The sequence below is a fragment of the Alosa sapidissima genome, chromosome 1, assembly GCF_018492685.1.
Source record: "Alosa sapidissima isolate fAloSap1 chromosome 1, fAloSap1.pri, whole genome shotgun sequence".
In the NCBI taxonomy this organism is placed as follows: Eukaryota; Metazoa; Chordata; class Actinopteri; order Clupeiformes; family Clupeidae; genus Alosa; species Alosa sapidissima.
In genome coordinates, this window is record NC_055957.1 from 40201054 (window position 1) to 40218275 (window position 17222).

At 41.5% G+C, this 17222-nt stretch overlaps 2 protein-coding genes across 2 annotated transcripts; both read right to left on the minus strand.

Moving 5' to 3' along the window:
• Positions 1–3885: 3885 nt before the first annotated feature.
• tnip2 (TNFAIP3 interacting protein 2) lies at positions 3886–8246 on the minus strand. Its single transcript, XM_042093276.1, has 6 exons — positions 6985–8246; positions 6459–6749; positions 6185–6274; positions 5739–6041; positions 5348–5464; positions 3886–5144 (listed from the first exon to the last, which is right to left on the minus strand). The coding sequence occupies exons 1-6, from the start codon at positions 7306–7308 to the stop codon at positions 4881–4883; spliced, it is 1389 nt and encodes a 462-aa protein (XP_041949210.1). The 5' UTR covers positions 7309–8246; the 3' UTR covers positions 3886–4880.
• Positions 8247–10864: 2618 nt separating this feature from the next.
• Positions 10865–15758, minus strand: scpp1 (secretory calcium-binding phosphoprotein 1). The gene is made up of 13 exons (XM_042103624.1): positions 15502–15758; positions 15288–15342; positions 15082–15129; positions 14542–14592; positions 13134–13190; positions 12912–12989; positions 12697–12753; positions 12527–12556; positions 12384–12428; positions 12238–12276; positions 12003–12035; positions 11806–11871; positions 10865–11674 (listed from the first exon to the last, which is right to left on the minus strand). The coding sequence occupies exons 2-13, from the start codon at positions 15339–15341 to the stop codon at positions 11201–11203; spliced, it is 1032 nt and encodes a 343-aa protein (XP_041959558.1). The 5' UTR covers position 15342; positions 15502–15758; the 3' UTR covers positions 10865–11200.
• Between the last annotated feature and the right edge of the window lie 1464 nt (positions 15759–17222).

Below are 17222 nucleotides of genomic sequence, written 5' to 3' on the forward strand. Positions count from 1 at the left end.
TGCAGGCTCCTAACATGGACGGAATGCATAGAGTCTGATACTGACAAGGGGACGGAGCCTGCAAAGGCGGCCATTGATAAGACACTGTATGGAGACTAATAATCCAGCCATTAGCTCACCTCCAGCTGGTTTGTGGCTGAGTTCCTGAATGAGTGGAGAGTGGTGTCAGATTACAACTGATCACATCAAAACTGGAACAGAGACTGAGGCTGTTACCTCAGCCTCCCTTACTGACAAGGTTGTGGAAATTTCTCTCGGTGGGGAAATAGGCTTTACCCGTCCCTCTGTTCAAACACTTTAAACTGCGCTGAAGATTTAAAACGGGTGTTTTAGGGGAGAAGCATTCTTTACTTGGCACAGAACACCATTTCAGACACCCACAGAGAGGGAACTTTTCAGGGCTGTTTGTCTTATCTTCAAACTTCCTTTCTCTCTCTCCCTCTCTCATGTCCTCTCTTTGTCTATCTCTCACACTCACTCTCACTGCACATCCTGCCAAAAAGTGCTTCACTCTGTGGTAAAAAAAAAAAAAACACCCACCACCACCTCTGTCACAACCGGCGATGATGGTCTGATCTCACAAAAAAGTCTCTAGATGGGGATTTTTCTGCACTGGCAAACGTACTCTTTACAGGTACACTACTAACACTCCTGAGTGATTTCCCTGTTGAGCCCCATTGTCTGGGCTCGTGACTGGATTGTGTGTGTGTGTGTGTGTGCGCCTATTCAAATCACCAGGCAGGATAATAACCAGAGGTGCTGTGTACCTCTTTATATGAGTGTAAGACACAGCAGTGAGTCACACAGAAACAAGGTCACCATGGCAGCACTTCCTTGAGTGTGCATCTAGAGTGAAATCTCAAGGATTACTGGCAGCCCCGTACTCTCCTTATATGCACATAGTGATACTAACCTGCTCAAGCCTTGGCATGAGGAAGTGGATGCATTGTCCATTATGTCTAGAGGATGTTCTGCGCTCTACTCACTTCCTCATTGAAGTCAAAAGTGGTTCTCTGCTTCTGTTTTCAAATGTCCCTGATATGGAAATGACCTGCTGGCGGTGGTCAGGTTTTAATGTTCATGAACAATTGTGAACATCGCAGATGATTGAAAGCAAGAGGCAACATATCAGTTGTAGCTTGTTTGTTTTTTTAATGTATATTTTTGGGCTTTTTATGCCTTTAATCAGACAGGACAGTGGAGAATGACAGGAAGTGAGTGAGAGAGAGAGTGGGGGTGGGATCTGGAAAGGACCACGGGGCGGGAATCGAACCCAGGTCACCGGTGTACGGTGCAGGTGCCCCAGCCAGTCGCGCCACAGCTGGGGGCCTTCATGTAGTTTTTAATCAAGCTGGATGCTTAGCTGTTAAGCTTTGCTTTTTCCCCCCTTTTCTTATTTCAATTTGACCAACTAGTTATTGATCTCTTATCTCTGTAACAAACTGGGGGGGTCTACATTTGGAGTCATGTGGTATGCTGGGACATTCTATCAAAGACATACCTGTCTCATCGGGGATGTAGTGAAGTGTAGTGTAGTGAAATTTCAGAAATAGAGTTTTTCACCAATTGCAACTTTTAACATTCAAAAACCACACTGTATTATCCACATTCACAATATGTAAACTTAGCAACACTCTAGGAACCATTTAATACCACTGGTATTGTTAGAAACATTGGACAATAATCTCGACCATCATCAAACATGTTCTCAATGCCTTTGATCACAGAGATCACAGAATTAATAGTTTACCCACCTTATTTTACCACTACATGTACATTCCAGTGACTGCTTAGGTGATATGTATGGCCTTTGCCGTGCTTAGACCTCTAATGTCTATTTCCTCCCCACAGTGGAGTTTGGACAATAACAGGGACAGGCACATACAGTATGAGCTTATTAGAGGGACTCAGAGATGTGAGAAGGGATCCCAGGGCTTGTAATCAGATGGGGGCAGGTGTGTGTGTGTGGGAGGGGGGTGTAGGGAAAGGCAATGGCTCCCTGTGCACAGCCTGAAGCTACACAGAGAAACACATGAGTGGGGAAAACCCTCTGCCCGCTCACTCGGGAAGTGGTGATGGCGTGCTGCGAGCTCGAACCTCGTACCCCAAAGTTCTGCTGGTTATCTCTACCTTTTATCGTAAAAACATATCGGTGGGGGGGGGGGGGGGGGGGGCGTGAGGTGTGTGTGTGTGTGTATGTGTGTTCACTCCCAACAAGAGTAATACAACAAATACTGCTCTGCTTTTGTTTCAGCGCTATGCAATAGTAACAACGTACTGTTGGGAATCCCCTCCTTTTATGGGAATTTCCCATTATTTTCAGATACAGAGGAGATTAAAGGCTGTATCTATCCCTCCTGTGCCTGTCTGGCCTGCTGTCAGGTCCGGCCTCTCCTGAGGAGAAGAGGAGAGCAAGAGCGAAAGCCCGGCGGCCTTATCATCACAGATGGAAGTGGACGGAACACTCAGGCGTCAATGGCGGAGACCCGCGATGCCGTGATTTTCTTTTCTTTTTTTTTTACGTGGGCACTATTCCGAGGCTATGTAGGAGTGGCTGCCTCTCCCTCTGGAGGTCTAAATGCAGTGGGCACAGTCGAGTCAAGGGTGACCTAATTATTTCCACTCCTGAGATGAGTGGGTTGAGTGTGTATGTTTGGTTACAGATCATGTGGTCCCAGCAGAGGAGGTGGGAGTGTGCAAGGGGGGCAGGGGATTCCCTGTCTGGCCCACCTAGCCATTCTTATAGCAGCACCATGGAAATATCTGACTGTAAGAAGGGACAGACCTAAATGCAGCTCGCTAAAACTAGTTTTGAACAACCAAGCAGTTACATTTCTGAGAGGGACACATAAAAGACTGCCTGTTTCAAAAGAAATAGGCCATTAAGGAAGAAAACAACAGTTCTCCAGTGAAGAGCGCAACTAGAGAGCTAACAGAGCCTCAAGCACAATCTGAGGTTCGGAGCATGAGAAGAAATGTGTAATGAAGACTTCTACCTACGTCACTTCAAGGATGAGATTAGTGTTACCGGTATATGCTCACTCAGTTACTCCTAGCACTGTTTTCTTCTTGACCTCCTCGGAAGTCTTTGCCCAGAAGATTCAATCTAGCGGTAGAGTCTAGATGGCGTGCAGTGGGCTGTTTGTGTTGCTCTGACATGCTAACACCACTGATGGGACTGTAAGAACAGACTATTTTGAATGTCCCTGTTATTTTTAAATGGCACATGTAATAATAGTGTTGCCAATCTTGTTCCATGTATTGTTTGTCTCTGATATTTCAGTTGATGTGCCAAACACTTGAGTGGCCCCTGAGACTTCTATGCAAGCACATACCAGCTTAAGTAAAACTCTCTGGAAGACACACACGCACAGACACACGCATGCACACACGGACACACACACACACATAGGCCTTGTTTGGTACTGTACTGCCTGCCTGCCTGCTTGCCCACTTAAAATAGACTGTCATTCCCCAGTCCAAGACCTCTCTCTCTCTCTCCTCTCTCTCTCTCTCTCTCTCTCTCTCTCTCTCACACACACACAGAGAGAGAGAGAGAGAGAGACTCAAACACACACACACTTTCTGTCATTTATTCCCAGAAAGACAGCTGGGAATCTGCCTCAGTCATAGCCTGTCCATTCAGCATGGCATGGGAAGGGGCTTTCCACAGCACACAAGCATGCTTTCAATACACACACACATTGTGGAACTTAAATACTATATCTAGAACTATCTTAACGCCTTCACAATGCCCCATGATCTGGCCGTCATTATTGCATAAGGATTTCCGAACATGTGTGTTATCCACGCCCTTCTGGAGTGACCCATACTCAAATCATGACCCATATTCAAACCACCAAGACACATAAAAGCACATGTGACTAGATGTGTGAAATAAATGATTTATTTAAAAAAAATAAACCTCTGAATGATAACCCACCCCCTTAATCTTAGGTACAAATTTGTCAGTTAAGATGTGATTTGACATAGTGTACCATGACATCTGAAACTGAGTCAATTTAGTTTGGAACAATCTCTGAGACTTGATTCTCAAAATCACATGCATTTCCTGTTCTTACTCTATGATGGTCTTTCATGGTTTAAAGTGGATCAGATGGCAAGGAAGTCATTCTAGTAGACGCCTGTTGTGATAAATTGTAATCAGTCATACCTCAGTAAAAGTGAACTACAAAAATATATATTTATATTTAAAAGCATACTGATACATTTCACTAAATGTATCACTGTGATACATATTTCAATAATTTAATGATTAAATTTAGCATTACTTTTTAAAAACAGGAAATGATTCATTTTCAATGTATTTTTTACAAACCAAAATATTATACATAGATATTACAGAATGATATGAATAGCACCATAATAACACACAATAAAATATATAGTATTAATTATATCATGAAATCTACCAAAAGCTTATGCATTTCCCTACACACATAAAATATTCATTTGTGCTTTCAACCATTTTGGCAATAGTAAATGAGAAAAAAAGTGCAAAGGTTTTCCATCTATTGGATACACAAAGTATTCAACTGAGGTATATTCTGTTGTACCTAATGTCTAGCCACTCACATTTGTCTGACATGCAGCATTCTGTGGAAATAAACTTGTCAAAAAAATACTTGACTAGACATACCACAACACACAGCCAGTTAAAATCCAGTTCCCATTAAAATCAAAGGAAATTAACTTTTAGATTTGACTTTGTATTTGCGAGGTGCATATTCTGATGTGACTGTGATTCAAAGGAAACTGTCAGTTTGGCCCTTGCTCTGACGCAGGCTCATGTAGTGCTTTGCTGTTGGTGCCAACACCGAGAGTGGCAGAGTTTACGTCTGAGGGGAACGAGGTCTCACTCACAATCTGGCGCATTCGTCCAGGTGCTTCATGTACTCTGTCGTGCGTGCACCGTCGTACGTGCTGAAACAGTACGGACACTGCAGGTCGCCCGCGCCTCTGCACTCAGTCCTCGTGGAGCTTGGCGTCGAGTGCGCCGCCGAGCGCTTGGACCCCGGCTGGTCTGGGCTGTTTCCCAGCAGTGGTTCTGTCATGGCGTCCATGTGTGGGGATTTCTTCCGGCTGGCATGGATTCTGCAGGTTTTGGGTACCTCTCTTGGGGTCTGTGGTGCATAAGCAGATATCAAATGTCAAATATTTCTTCAACCTCTGATCTCCATAAAGACATAATATACTATTCTGCTTTGTTTTGTTATGTTATGCTATTGATGAAAGATAACAAGTGAACAAATGAGCCTTGGTGTATGTACAGTAGGTGTCAAAGGCAAGGGCATCTTGCCAAGATGGCAGCAGTGTGTTCCCTTACCTGACTGCGGATTTGCAGCTGGAGACGGCCCACCTCCTCCTGAAGGTCTAGAATCTTCCCCTGGGCTCTTTCTCGATCTGCCCTCTCAGACTTAAAGTCCTCGATGTATGCAAGGACCTGTTGTGATCAGAAGATCCAGGTATTCAATTAAAGGAGATTCACTTAACCTCATGCTAAGTCACATTATCATTGAGTTCATTTTCAAAATCCAATTTTCCATTGACTTGCTTACAGAGCTACACATACAGTATAGGATAAAGGAAACATTCATTTTCTATTGTGTTTGACTTATCAACTTATTTCAAATAACTAATTTAAGTGGCTATGAGAGTTGCAGGATGAAAAATGATGATGACAACGATGATGATGATGATGATGGTGAGGTGCTGACCTGTTGTTCCAACATCTGGATGCGTTCCTGATCCCGTTTAGCTATATCGTCCCTCTCTCTCACTAGTCTCTTACAGTCGCTCATCTTCTCCTCCAAGAGGCTGTTGAGCCGGGCGATTTCCTGCTGTAGCAGACCGGACCCCCCAGGCACCAGACCCAGACCTGGTCCCATGAGCACCGGGCCGGCTGCCTCAGGGCTCCCAGTGACCAGCACGCTGGACTCCTTCAGCCGCTGGCACAGGCCCCTCACATACTCCTCCCGGCTCGAGTCGTACTTCTGCCACTTTGCATTGAGGCTCTCTACCTGAGGTGAGAACATGACAGGCCAGAATGGGTCACTTCCTTCTCATAACAACCTTCTCATGACAACCTCATATCATGGTATCATGTTTGAACTCAATGCAAACTGATTAGCATGTGCAGTAGTAGAGTAACATTCCAGCTTACATATGCCACTCTCTTTTTCAGCTGCTGATTCTCCTCCTGTAGTTTGTCCACTAACTCATTAAGACCGGCACCCTCTGTGGAGTCCACTTTCTGGGAAAAACAAAATGAAAATGGATGATTTTTGAACGCTGAACTCATGAATGTGTATTAGAGAAATCCTTTAGACACTTTTATTTTATTTATTTATTTGTTTATGTGTTTTTTTAAGGTGGGGGGGGGGGGCAGCCAAATTAAATAACATAACACTCAAATTTGAGTAGTTAATGATACACACCTCTGAGACGTCTGGCTCCTCAGCCAGGCCCCCTCTCTTCTTCTCCTTCTCCAGACGGCCCAGGAGCTCCTGACAGACCCTCACTGTGGCCCCCAGCTGGCCCCTCAATTGGTCAGCCTCCTCGGCCAGGGAGTTGCAGAGGACGGCACGGGTGGCCTGGATGCGGTCTCTCTCGGCCAGGGTTGTGCGGAGACGCCGAATCTCCCGCTCCTGATCCTGGTCTGTCCGCTGAGCCAGTCTGTCCAGCTCCTCCTCCTTCTCTCTCACCTGCCTCTGAAGTCGTTTGACCTCCTGAGGGGCAACAGGTACCACACAGGTGTCAGACCAACCGACCAACGCCTGACGCCTGATTTAAAAATCTGGTGGTCCTACACTTGATTAAGACTTACACTTGATTAAGAGCAGCAGAAATTATACCAATTTGGAGAATACATAATTTCCTTGTTTTACAGTGGTTATACAAGTATTTGTTGCTAAATAGATGGATGTGATTTGGCAGGTGTAGAGTGTAATAGGAAATACTCACTTGTTTGCTTGCTTCCAACTGTTGGCTTCCATCTGCCTCAGACTCTTTCAATCTTTGTTTTAGTTTGCTAATTTCTTTGCATAAGCTCTCGAAAAGAGACTTAGAAGGTCCAATCACCACGGGTTCCTCTCCTTCGACATTGATCAAAGTCCTCTCGTATTTCCCAAGTCTTGCTTTTAAATCAGCTATTACAGAGTCCCGAGAATATAGCTGTTGGCTTAAATTAGCAATCTCTCTTTGCGTTTCGTGGTAAAACGTTGTTAGGATAGAACAACTCCTTATCTTGGATTTCAGCGCATCGTTATCCACTTGGATGTTAGTCATGGTACACCCTTCTCAGAATTCAGACGTACCCTAAATAATTACTTTATAGAGGAGTTGCTAGAGCAAGCAAAACATCTGCACTATTCCATAAATATAAGATAGTATTTTGCTCGTGCCGAGTTGATGGCTCAGCCGCATGTCTTCTTGTCTAAGGAGAAGAACTTCGTCGCCTTCAATTTCGAAATAATAATTCCGCACTAGGGGATTTCCTTGGGACTTCCCCAGCTGAACTGGTGGACTTTTCTTGTACTTCACATTTTAACATTGTAGGATACTTTAATGACAACTCCTTTCCATCTTGTGCACAATCATCAATTCCGTTAATTGTCTAGTCACAAAGAAGAACACCAATGGTTTTTCCCGAGTATGAAACACTTAATTTGTCTTTTAGCTGTGTAGCTTGACAGCGCTGATGCAGTTGCACATGCGTGCGCCTCTTCCTGTAACTAGTTTAAGAACACATAACCCTGAGGTTAGAGTGCGAAAAGGCCTCTTGATAACCACAGTTCGTTTTACATTAGCAAAACTATGTCATCGAATAGTTTCACAGTTAAGATATTCAATAGACATGCTGCTGCTAAGCATTATTTTGCGTAGCCTGTGTGCAAAGTGACGCAGTGGAAACTTCACCAAACCACAGACCCAATGTATGCAAAACTCGTGTCAGAATGATTTAAGAGAACGGAGAGCTTCTGATACAGTGCTAATTCTACATATTATCACAGCCGGTATTCTCAAAAACAATTCTTTCTGACGGATCAACGTCCATATGATTTTAAAGTTCTATATAGAAAATTGTGATGAATTAATTCATTTCTCAAGAATGCTTGATGATTTACACTAAAAAATCTGATCAGTCAGCTGTATTGTGTAAATTTTACAACAATGTGTGTGTCGTGTGTGTGTGTGTGTGTGTGTGTGAGAGAGAGAGAGAGAGAGAGAGAGAGAGAGAGAGAGAGAGCACACGCTTGTCCGTGGGTGTGGCTCTGCAGTGTGTTGGTGGTGCTGGGATGTGTGGGTGCACTGTAAACTGTAAATGTGCAAAACAGTGATTGTACATGTGTGAATTCTTGTGTGTGCGTGTGCGTGTGCGGCTGTGCATTTACTTAAATATTCTTAATCTAGATTACCATAAACGTGTAACATCCATTTGATATTTCATTAATATAGCATACCATTTGAAATGACTCTTGCCTAAATATCTCATTTGAGAAATGGGTAGTAAAACTTACCTACTGGCTTCAAGGAGAACAATAGTTCCCCCTAGTGGCCATTCACTGATCCATGGAGCTAGCTTTTTCAAAGTGAGGAATATTAATATTAACAAATATTCTCTCTATTACTTTATCATTCTTTTCATTTCCAAACTTAATATCTTCTTGATCCCACTCATCATGTATTAGCCCCCTCTGATCATCATGTATTAGCCCCCTCTGATCATCATGTATTAGCCCCTTCTGATCATCATAACCAGGAGCATTATCATTTTCATTGTCATTATCATTGGCTATGGCATTATAGCCTATTGTCTTTCTCGTGTTCACTGTCATAATAATATTCATCATCATCATCATCATCATCATCATCATCATCATCATTATTATCATCATCATCATCATCATCCTCATCATCATCATCACCACTATCATCACCATCATCATCACCATTATCTTCATCATAATACAAATCCTCCTTATCATCATCATCATCATCTTTATCTTCTTTTTGATCCCACTGGACCTGTGTGAGTTTCTGGTCTTCATCAACATCAGCAACAGCAACAGCAGCAGCAGCAGCATTATCATCAGCATCAATGTCTTCTAATGTCTTCATATTTGTTGTTGTTGCTGCTCTCTTCCTTTGAAAATGTATTCTTTTTCACGAAATTCTCCTGTCCAGCATAGAGAACAATATTAGCACCACCAAAGCATTCACTCCTTCACTGTTTGGTATGTTCAGCTGTGTTTGATTTTCATCACCTTTATTCATACTGTTTTCACAGAGAGGAGTAATGTGTTTACTCCCTGTGTTTGCTCTCTGTGTCATTTCACCACCTGTCATCCCTGAAGTCACCACATCTTCCTCATCTTCCTTATCTTCTTCAGTTTCCTTACTCAGCGAATCAGACAGAGGGATATATATAAAGCATATAAAGCAGTATACCCATTATCATCACAATAGCAAATAAAGTCTTTTCACCTGTGTGTGTGTGTTTGTGTGTGTGTGTGTGTGTGAGAGAGAAAGAGAGAGAGAGAGAGAGACTGTGTATGCATCTGTTGTCTTAACAATCTTGCTTGTATTATTCAACTCTTGCTATTTTCTTAATGCCTAAATTAAGGAACAACTACCCTGCATCACAGAGTGTCTAGACTGTAGATCACTGCATCTCCCCGCCAGTGATCTCAGGCTTGTTTCTGAAGACAGGCATTCCAGTCTTGCTGTAATTAGTCACCTTGGTGTGTCTGAACCGCGTTGTGCCCAACCTCAGAAGAATCTTCATCTTCCTGCCAAAACAGCAGAGCTAATACACAGAGAAAATTCCCAATGAGTGTAATAGCTGTTTGCAGTTGAGGCCCGTCTCTTTGGGAAACTCCAGGTTGAACTCTCAAACTCTCTACTGCCCCCCAGTGGTGCGATTACCTTAAACTTTAATGCTATCTAAAAAAGCATCTTTGGATGATTAATTGGAAAGGTACTTTTTACAACTGTGTTCTGTGTTCTTCTTACAGTACAGTTTCAAAACCTCTGTCATTGCCATTTCTTTAAATGTGTTCTTTGGTGCTTATCTAGGCAAAGTAGTGTGATATTGAGCAAGCCTTGATATACACATAAACTCTGCAGTGCATGAAAAGATTCATTTTGCATTCAATCATAATCGATTTTGAGATTTTGAGGCTTACTCAATTACATTTGTTGGACAACTCATCACATAATTCTGTCTGCTATACAAATAAAGCTTATTATTATTATTATTATTATTATTATAATTCCGGTTCAGCTGAGTGAAGGCTGGTCATGGATAGTGGACCCTGTAACTAGCATGGTCTTTGTGAGGAGAAGTCTGCATATGTGCTGAGAGACTGTCACCACTGACTGAAGGTGTTTATTTTCTCTGGGCCATGTTTAAAGGGGATTGTTGACGGCAGGTCTGTTAATTTTATTTTGAGAGCCGAGCTCAGAGCACCTCATTTTTGGATTGTGATAATCTCACACCGGGCATATGCAATTAAGAAAAGCAGCTTCAAATGGCCCTTGAAATGTGATAAATTGTCTACTTAGTGTTCCATTTACTGTATGCCAAACATAAGTCATGTGATTATTTTATTTGGATTCAAATCAAAGAGTGCCTGTCTGAGTAAATTATTAAAGCAAAAGGGCTGGTGTTCATAAGATGGAGAGGTATGCCTGAAAGGAATGTGTTGAATGGCTCCTGATTGTTATAATAGCCAAGGTTAGAAAAAAAATGTTCACCACAGCACATTCAAGTCATAATAGTAGCTTTATTCCATTCTCTTCTCTAATTACTCTGTCAGCAGATGATTAACATGGCTCACAGTCACAAGATACTATATGGTATGTTTCTGCTATTAACAAAAATACTTAATTACAGCAAAGGCATACAAAAATGCAGTGCAAACTAATTTAATTTAATTTAATATATAGAGAGTAGCCTACCACTTCATATAAAACACATTCACTTGATATATGGCACATATCACAGAAATAACATTAACTCAATAAAACATCACAAAAATCAGTTCAGTGATCTATCAACAGTCAGATAATAGTACTTAACACATGGGCGGAGGAAAACAAATATAGGCCTATTTCTGTTTTTAAATTAAATAAAAGTGCAACACAGTACAAGGTTAATATGGCTACAGAGATTGTGTCATCTTCGCAGCATCAACTCCCCTGGTGTGTCGAAAGGCATGAAGAGGCCATCGAAGGGCTCAGGGTCACCAGCGTCGCCAATGTCTCTCATGTTAGACTCATCACTGTCACTGTCACTGTCACAGTCCTGGTCACCTCCTGGGGAACACTCGGCAGATTTGCTCTCGTGGCTCTCGTGACTGACCGCAGCCTCACTGTCCTCGTTGCTCTCCGTGCTTTCGGCGCTGTTGTTCTCCATACTTTCTGTGCTGTTGTTCTCCATACTCTCAACACTGGCACTGTCCTCTGTGCTGTTTCCCAGATCAAGGCCCGTGCTAGCTTTGCTATCCTCGCTGCTTATGCTTTCAACGGAATGACTTGGTCCTGCAGTTGCTTCTAGGATTTCATTGGAGATGCTGTTGCTCTCCTCTGATTGGTGTGAGTCAGTAGGCCTATCCATAACAGTTGCTTTGACAGCATAAACCTTGAAAAACTGGAAGAAGAAGACATACACCATAAAGGTGAAAAAGTAGCCTACCCTGACATGCTGATGTTGATGTCATATTTGATAATATTGTGATACAGTTAAATCCAGTGTGTTATTGTGACGTGTTTTCAACATACCCTTCGTAGGTTCTCTTTGCTTCCTCTACTGTCATCCCTGGTGACTCCAGTCTCAACTAAATTAAACTGCAAATAACCACAAGCAGACATGTTTTTAAATCACCACATCTCTGATATGTATTTTAATGACCAGGGCATAAGTTAAGTCCTAAATGGCCCTGATGACTCAATCTAATCTTTATTTTGAGATATTTTACCTTGTCTTCAAGGGAGCGACTCTCCTCTGATGTCTATAAAGAAATAATCAAAGATTGTCAAGGTGATGATTCAGTAGGCTAAGTTCAATGATTAGATTAAAAAAGGAATTGTAAGATAATTAAATAGACCTATAGTAATGCAGCCAAGGTAGTGGTAGATTTAGTCCCATTACAACGGGAGCTAAACTGTCAAGTTATAACTGTATGATCAACTGTATATTCAAATAAATCATACCGTGTCTTCCAGGGATTTACTTGGACTCTCATCTGATGTCTGAGTGGGAAGATAGAAATAATGATGAAAGATCTCTTTCCTCAATGTTAAACTAAAGTGTGTAATTATTAGTCAGTTTAATTGTCAGAACAAGAGATATGACTTACTAAGCCATTGGATTTAGATTCATCTGACTCGGAAGATTCTGAAGTCTGTGGAAAGATGTAAACAATTAGTTTTGATCATCGTTATATCCTACCCATCTTGCAGTCCGATCAAGTAGACTATGTTAATAGTGAAAAGCACTCACTGTGTCCTCAGATGTGTTTTCTTGAGAACTCTGGGGAAGGGGGAAAGGCAGCAACTATGATTTAGTGTTCATTTATTCCATAAATATTTGGCATGCATAGTTGCAGTATAGTTGCAGCAGGCAGTTGTTAATATTTCTAAATCTCACTGATTTCTAGTTGGTCATCTTACCGACTGCTCTGAAGTCTCACTTTGACTGGATGAATCCGACACAGATGCACTCTGGGCCTGTGAAAGACATGACATCCATAGATCAGTACATACCTAAACACATGGCACATGGGGAAGAGATGAGGCAGCCATGTTTTAAGTGTTATGTCACAAGTAGGAGGTGGTATTAAAATAATAGCATGCAGTGTAAATGTTTCATGATAGAGTTGACTGACCTGCTGCTCTGAAGAGACGCTCACTTCTGATGATGATGATGATGATGATGACGACGACGACGACGACACAGAGTTACTCTGTTTAAGACATTAAATCAAACGTTACTCCAGTGTGTGAATATAACTATTCAAATGTTCTCAAAGTTGTACATTTTTATTTCAGGTTTTTTTTTTCTAGTATCAAATAACCTCCATTAATTGATTTCCATGTGTCCCTCTCACCTTCAGCTCGGATGTGTTGCTTTGTTCTGAGGACTCAGATTCAGACGAATTGTGTGCCTGGTGAAGATAAACCAGAGAGTGTCATACTAGACATGCAACAGTTATATGAGTTATCTCAGACATGTTTATTTAAAGCAGAATCAGAACTTGTACTGTGAGTGTTATATTGTGGTTTAAAATGCATTGTAAAATATCATAGCTCACATGAGAATGGTATGAACTAGATGTACCGCCGAGCGGTACAAAATATGACCGCCGCCCAGTCCAGCACATTTTTTCCACAAAAATAAATCACGCTGAAAGGCCTATATGATTCTAACTGTCTCACTAACGGTTCTCAAGATATTCACAGAAAACTGTGTCTGCCCTACCCTCCTTTCGGGGGGTCCAGTACAGCGGGGGGGCTACAGATCAAAACGAATTCCCGAGTGTCCCGGGAATCCTTGTTGGTGTACGGTCACTAAATGTACACATAAATTATTTTATTGTAAGGCCCCCCATGAACAAAAGTTCACAAAACTTGGCATGCATTCGGAGGGTGTCATAATGATCCTACACTTTCAATTTCGTGCAGTTTTGACCATGTCAGCCAGAGATATTGTGGTGAAAACACCTAATTTTTTGCTTTTTAATTTTTAACTAGGTGGCGCTATACATGAAATAAGTGGTAATGGGATGGGTTGACATGCCCCCTTAAGACCAACATACAAAAAAAAGGTGGACCTCCTAGGCCCTACGGTTCTCGAGATATTCACAGAAAACTGTCTCCGGCCACCTACAGGCCAGTTGGTGTATAGCAACATAAATTAATTTATTGTGTGGCCCCCCATGAACGGAATTCGACGAAACTTGGTGTGCATTCAGAGGGTCTCATAATGATCCTACACTTCCAATTTCGTGGAGTTTTGACTATGTTAGGTCACAGATACCTGCGATTACAACACCTCATTTTTACTTTTTTGTGTTTAACTAGGTGGCGCTATACATGAAATGAGTGGTTATGGAATGGGTTGACATGGCCCCTTGAGATTAACATACAAAAAAAAATGGTCCTCCTAAACCTTACGGTTCTCGAGGTATTCACAGAAAACTGTGTCTGCCCTACCCTCCTTTCGGGGGGTGCAGTCCAGCGGGGGGGGCTACAGATCAACGAAAAACGATGGTTCCATGCTATCCATATGTGGTTACATGCCCACCAAGTTTCGTGTACTCCGGTCTTTCAGTGTCCAGGGAATCCTTGACGGAAATTTGGACATGCGAAAAAGAAAAAAAAAAAAAAATCTGACTAAACCTATATGACCGCTGCTTCGCTGCACAGCGGTCATAATAATGGATAGCAGGGCATTTGTTTTTTCACGTCACATGCGTTTTGTGTAAATGATTAGTAGAAACAGACTTTTAAACAAACCTTCAGCTCAGGCATGCCTGTTAGCTCCAGAGAGTCCAAAACGGATGAGATCTGTGAAATTAACATTAAAGAAGAGGTCACTAGCTGCACTATTGAGAATTAGTAAGACCAAGCTCCCTCTGCTGGATGACCACAGGTAGTGCAGGCTTTTGCTCTAGCTGTGCTCTAGCTGTGCACAAAATAATAATATATTGACCTTGGCTAAAAAGTGCTAAAACAGCATGTCCTTAGACAGAAGTCATATTGTCATTCCTTAGTAATATGTTACAGAAGCATGATGATTTGATCAATGGTTCCCTAACCCTTTTAGACCGAGGATGTTTCTGATGTTTTGATGTTACAGCCACTTTACCTAATATTTCAGCTGTAGCCTACAGCACATTGACAATACCGAAGAGAGACATTTGAACAAGTCTCAAATCTATGTTTGTTAACACAGTACTGGAAGAAAGCAGGGCCAACAAAGTGTATGCTATATGTCAATTAATTATAAGAATAACAAAAAGCTAATATTTCATTATAGTTGGTAAGCACACTCACCCCTGATAATGGGTTCACTTTACTGTCCATAGTTGTGTTGTACATTATCTGTCAGGTGGAATAACAAAGAATGTATCAACTCAATTTTATATTCAGCTTTGACTGATTTCATTTCTCAACTTAGTATAATATAATAGTAATAATAGGATTATAGTAACTACCAATGCACTTATGTTTGTATGGACAGATACATGTAGGATACTCACAGGGTTGGCCATGGCTGCACCCACAAGACAAAGAATCACAACGGTAACCCTCATTCTGTTGAAACAGAACGCAAAATTGAGGTATTGTGATAATCTATCTATCAACTTTTAAAACTTTTAAACTAACTAACAACTTTCAAATCCCATAAGCAAGAAATGAAATATTAATTATAAAAAACAAAGTGGATTTTGAAGTACTAAAAAGAAAACATACCTTTTTGTATTCAAATATGTTCCAATATCCAATTAAAAGTTGAGAAGTTTATGTCCTTGGGTCCTGAGAGCTTAGAGAGTGAAAGGCTGGATTAAGCGCTGTGGTAGAGTGGTGGCACTGAGGATGGCTATTTATCAGGACGCAAGTACGCAAAGGTGGACGCATCACTTCCTCTTCTACACTAACTCAACTCCAGCATGTTCACTGTGCTGTCCCATGGAGGATGGCTTGAATGGCAGACATGCACATACACAGACACAGACATAGACACACACACACACACACACACACACACACACACACACACACACACACACACACACACACACACACACAGGAGGAGCTCTAATTTAGTATGCCAAACTATAGGGTGCGTGGGTTGTAAAGACTGACTGTAAGCACTGAAGGCACCCACGCCGGAACAGGAAGACCATAATAAGAGAGTGTTCACTTCCTGTGGTTTCTTTTATTTTTCTATACTACACTTCTCCCCATCCTCCTCTGGGAAATAGCAAAAAAAACATATATTAAATTATTATCAAGACTGAATGAAACCATCACAATTTAGAGCATGTTTAATCAAGCTTCAGTTAACATAACATTTAGACCTGTTACTGTCATTATATATTTATACCACATGAACATGGTGATTTTAATATATCATTATGATTATATTAATATTAATATTAATAGCCATATTCTTTGCTACTTCCTGAAACACCATGTTTGGCTTCTCCACTGGAATGTGTCTGAATCTCCATTATGAGCATAATGACTTTCACTCCACACACAAGCCCAGTAATTACACCTCGCAGGCATCACCCTGTGTCTACCAGAAAAGCCTCAGCTAACTGCCACTGTCTGTGATGTAGTGTCTGTAACTGTGTGCATCTTCCCAGCGGCAGGGGAGGAGAAGGGTCAGACAGGCATTCTGCCTTAATCAGGCTGTTTTCCGTCGGACATGATGCAATTATGGGACACTTCCTTTCTCACTAGGTGTGTAGGAACATCACAAGCGTGCTGACAGTGTAAATGGACTCTTGTTTACTCATGCTGTTTTTTTTACCGTAATAAAGTGAAAAAGAAGTATGTCATGAATATAATTATGAAAATATTGCCATGGATCAAGACTAACATACTGTAAATGTGTATTGTGTATAAGTGGACTTCCTGAACATATCCAAAAATACAAATCCAAATGCCTTGGACACATGCAACCCCATTCACCCCAGTCAACCCCTCATTTAGCTTTGTTTAGATTTCTCAATATAGAATGTAGGACTGGTTTCCCGGACACGGTTACTCCACAGACATGCGTCACTCAGGGCACTTTTGTGCCTTTTATGTAGCCTAGTATAGTGTGGTATGTTGCTTGTACAGTTTGTTTTACCATAACAGAGTCATCAAAGTTCAGTTCAGGTTCCTTGGCTGAATAAAAAACATAAACCGGTTACAGTAAAAAACAGTTACAGACACAGTCAAGCAGAGTGAGTCAAAAATCATCTCATTAAATGCCACAAACAAGCAGTGACATCAAAGGGGATTCCTTTTGCTTTCATAAATAAGGAATTCCTCATGAGTTGGGGCTCAATGACTGTTACATCTCCATTTGATGGATATTTTTCACACATTTCAGTATTATTTAGTTTAGTTATATGCGTGACATGACATTTTTTGTCATTTTATCCCAGTAATGCCTATGGTCAAGCAACTAAACCGAA

What these genes read in the sequence shown, in the direction of transcription:
- tnip2 (XM_042093276.1), bottom strand. Translation starts at nt 7,308, where the DNA reads ATGACTAACATCCAAGTGGATAACGATGCGCTGAAATCCAAGATAAGG. An exon ending in TGAAAAAGAGAGTGGCATAT is followed by an intron (nt 6,042 to 6,184) that starts GTAAGCTGGAAT and finishes TTCTCACCTCAG; the next exon opens with GTAGAGAGCCTCAATGCAAA. An exon ending in TCCAGATGTTGGAACAACAG is followed by an intron (nt 5,465 to 5,738) that starts GTCAGCACCTCA and finishes TGATCACAACAG; the next exon opens with GTCCTTGCATACATCGAGGA.
- scpp1 (XM_042103624.1), bottom strand. Translation starts at nt 15,341, where the DNA reads ATGAGGGTTACCGTTGTGATTCTTTGTCTTGTGGGTGCAGCCATGGCC. An exon ending in GTGAGACTTCAGAGCAGTCG is followed by an intron (nt 12,557 to 12,696) that starts GTAAGATGACCA and finishes CCCCTTCCCCAG; the next exon opens with AGTTCTCAAGAAAACACATC. An exon ending in AATCTAAATCCAATGGCTTA is followed by an intron (nt 12,277 to 12,383) that starts GTAAGTCATATC and finishes CTTCCCACTCAG; the next exon opens with ACATCAGATGAGAGTCCAAG.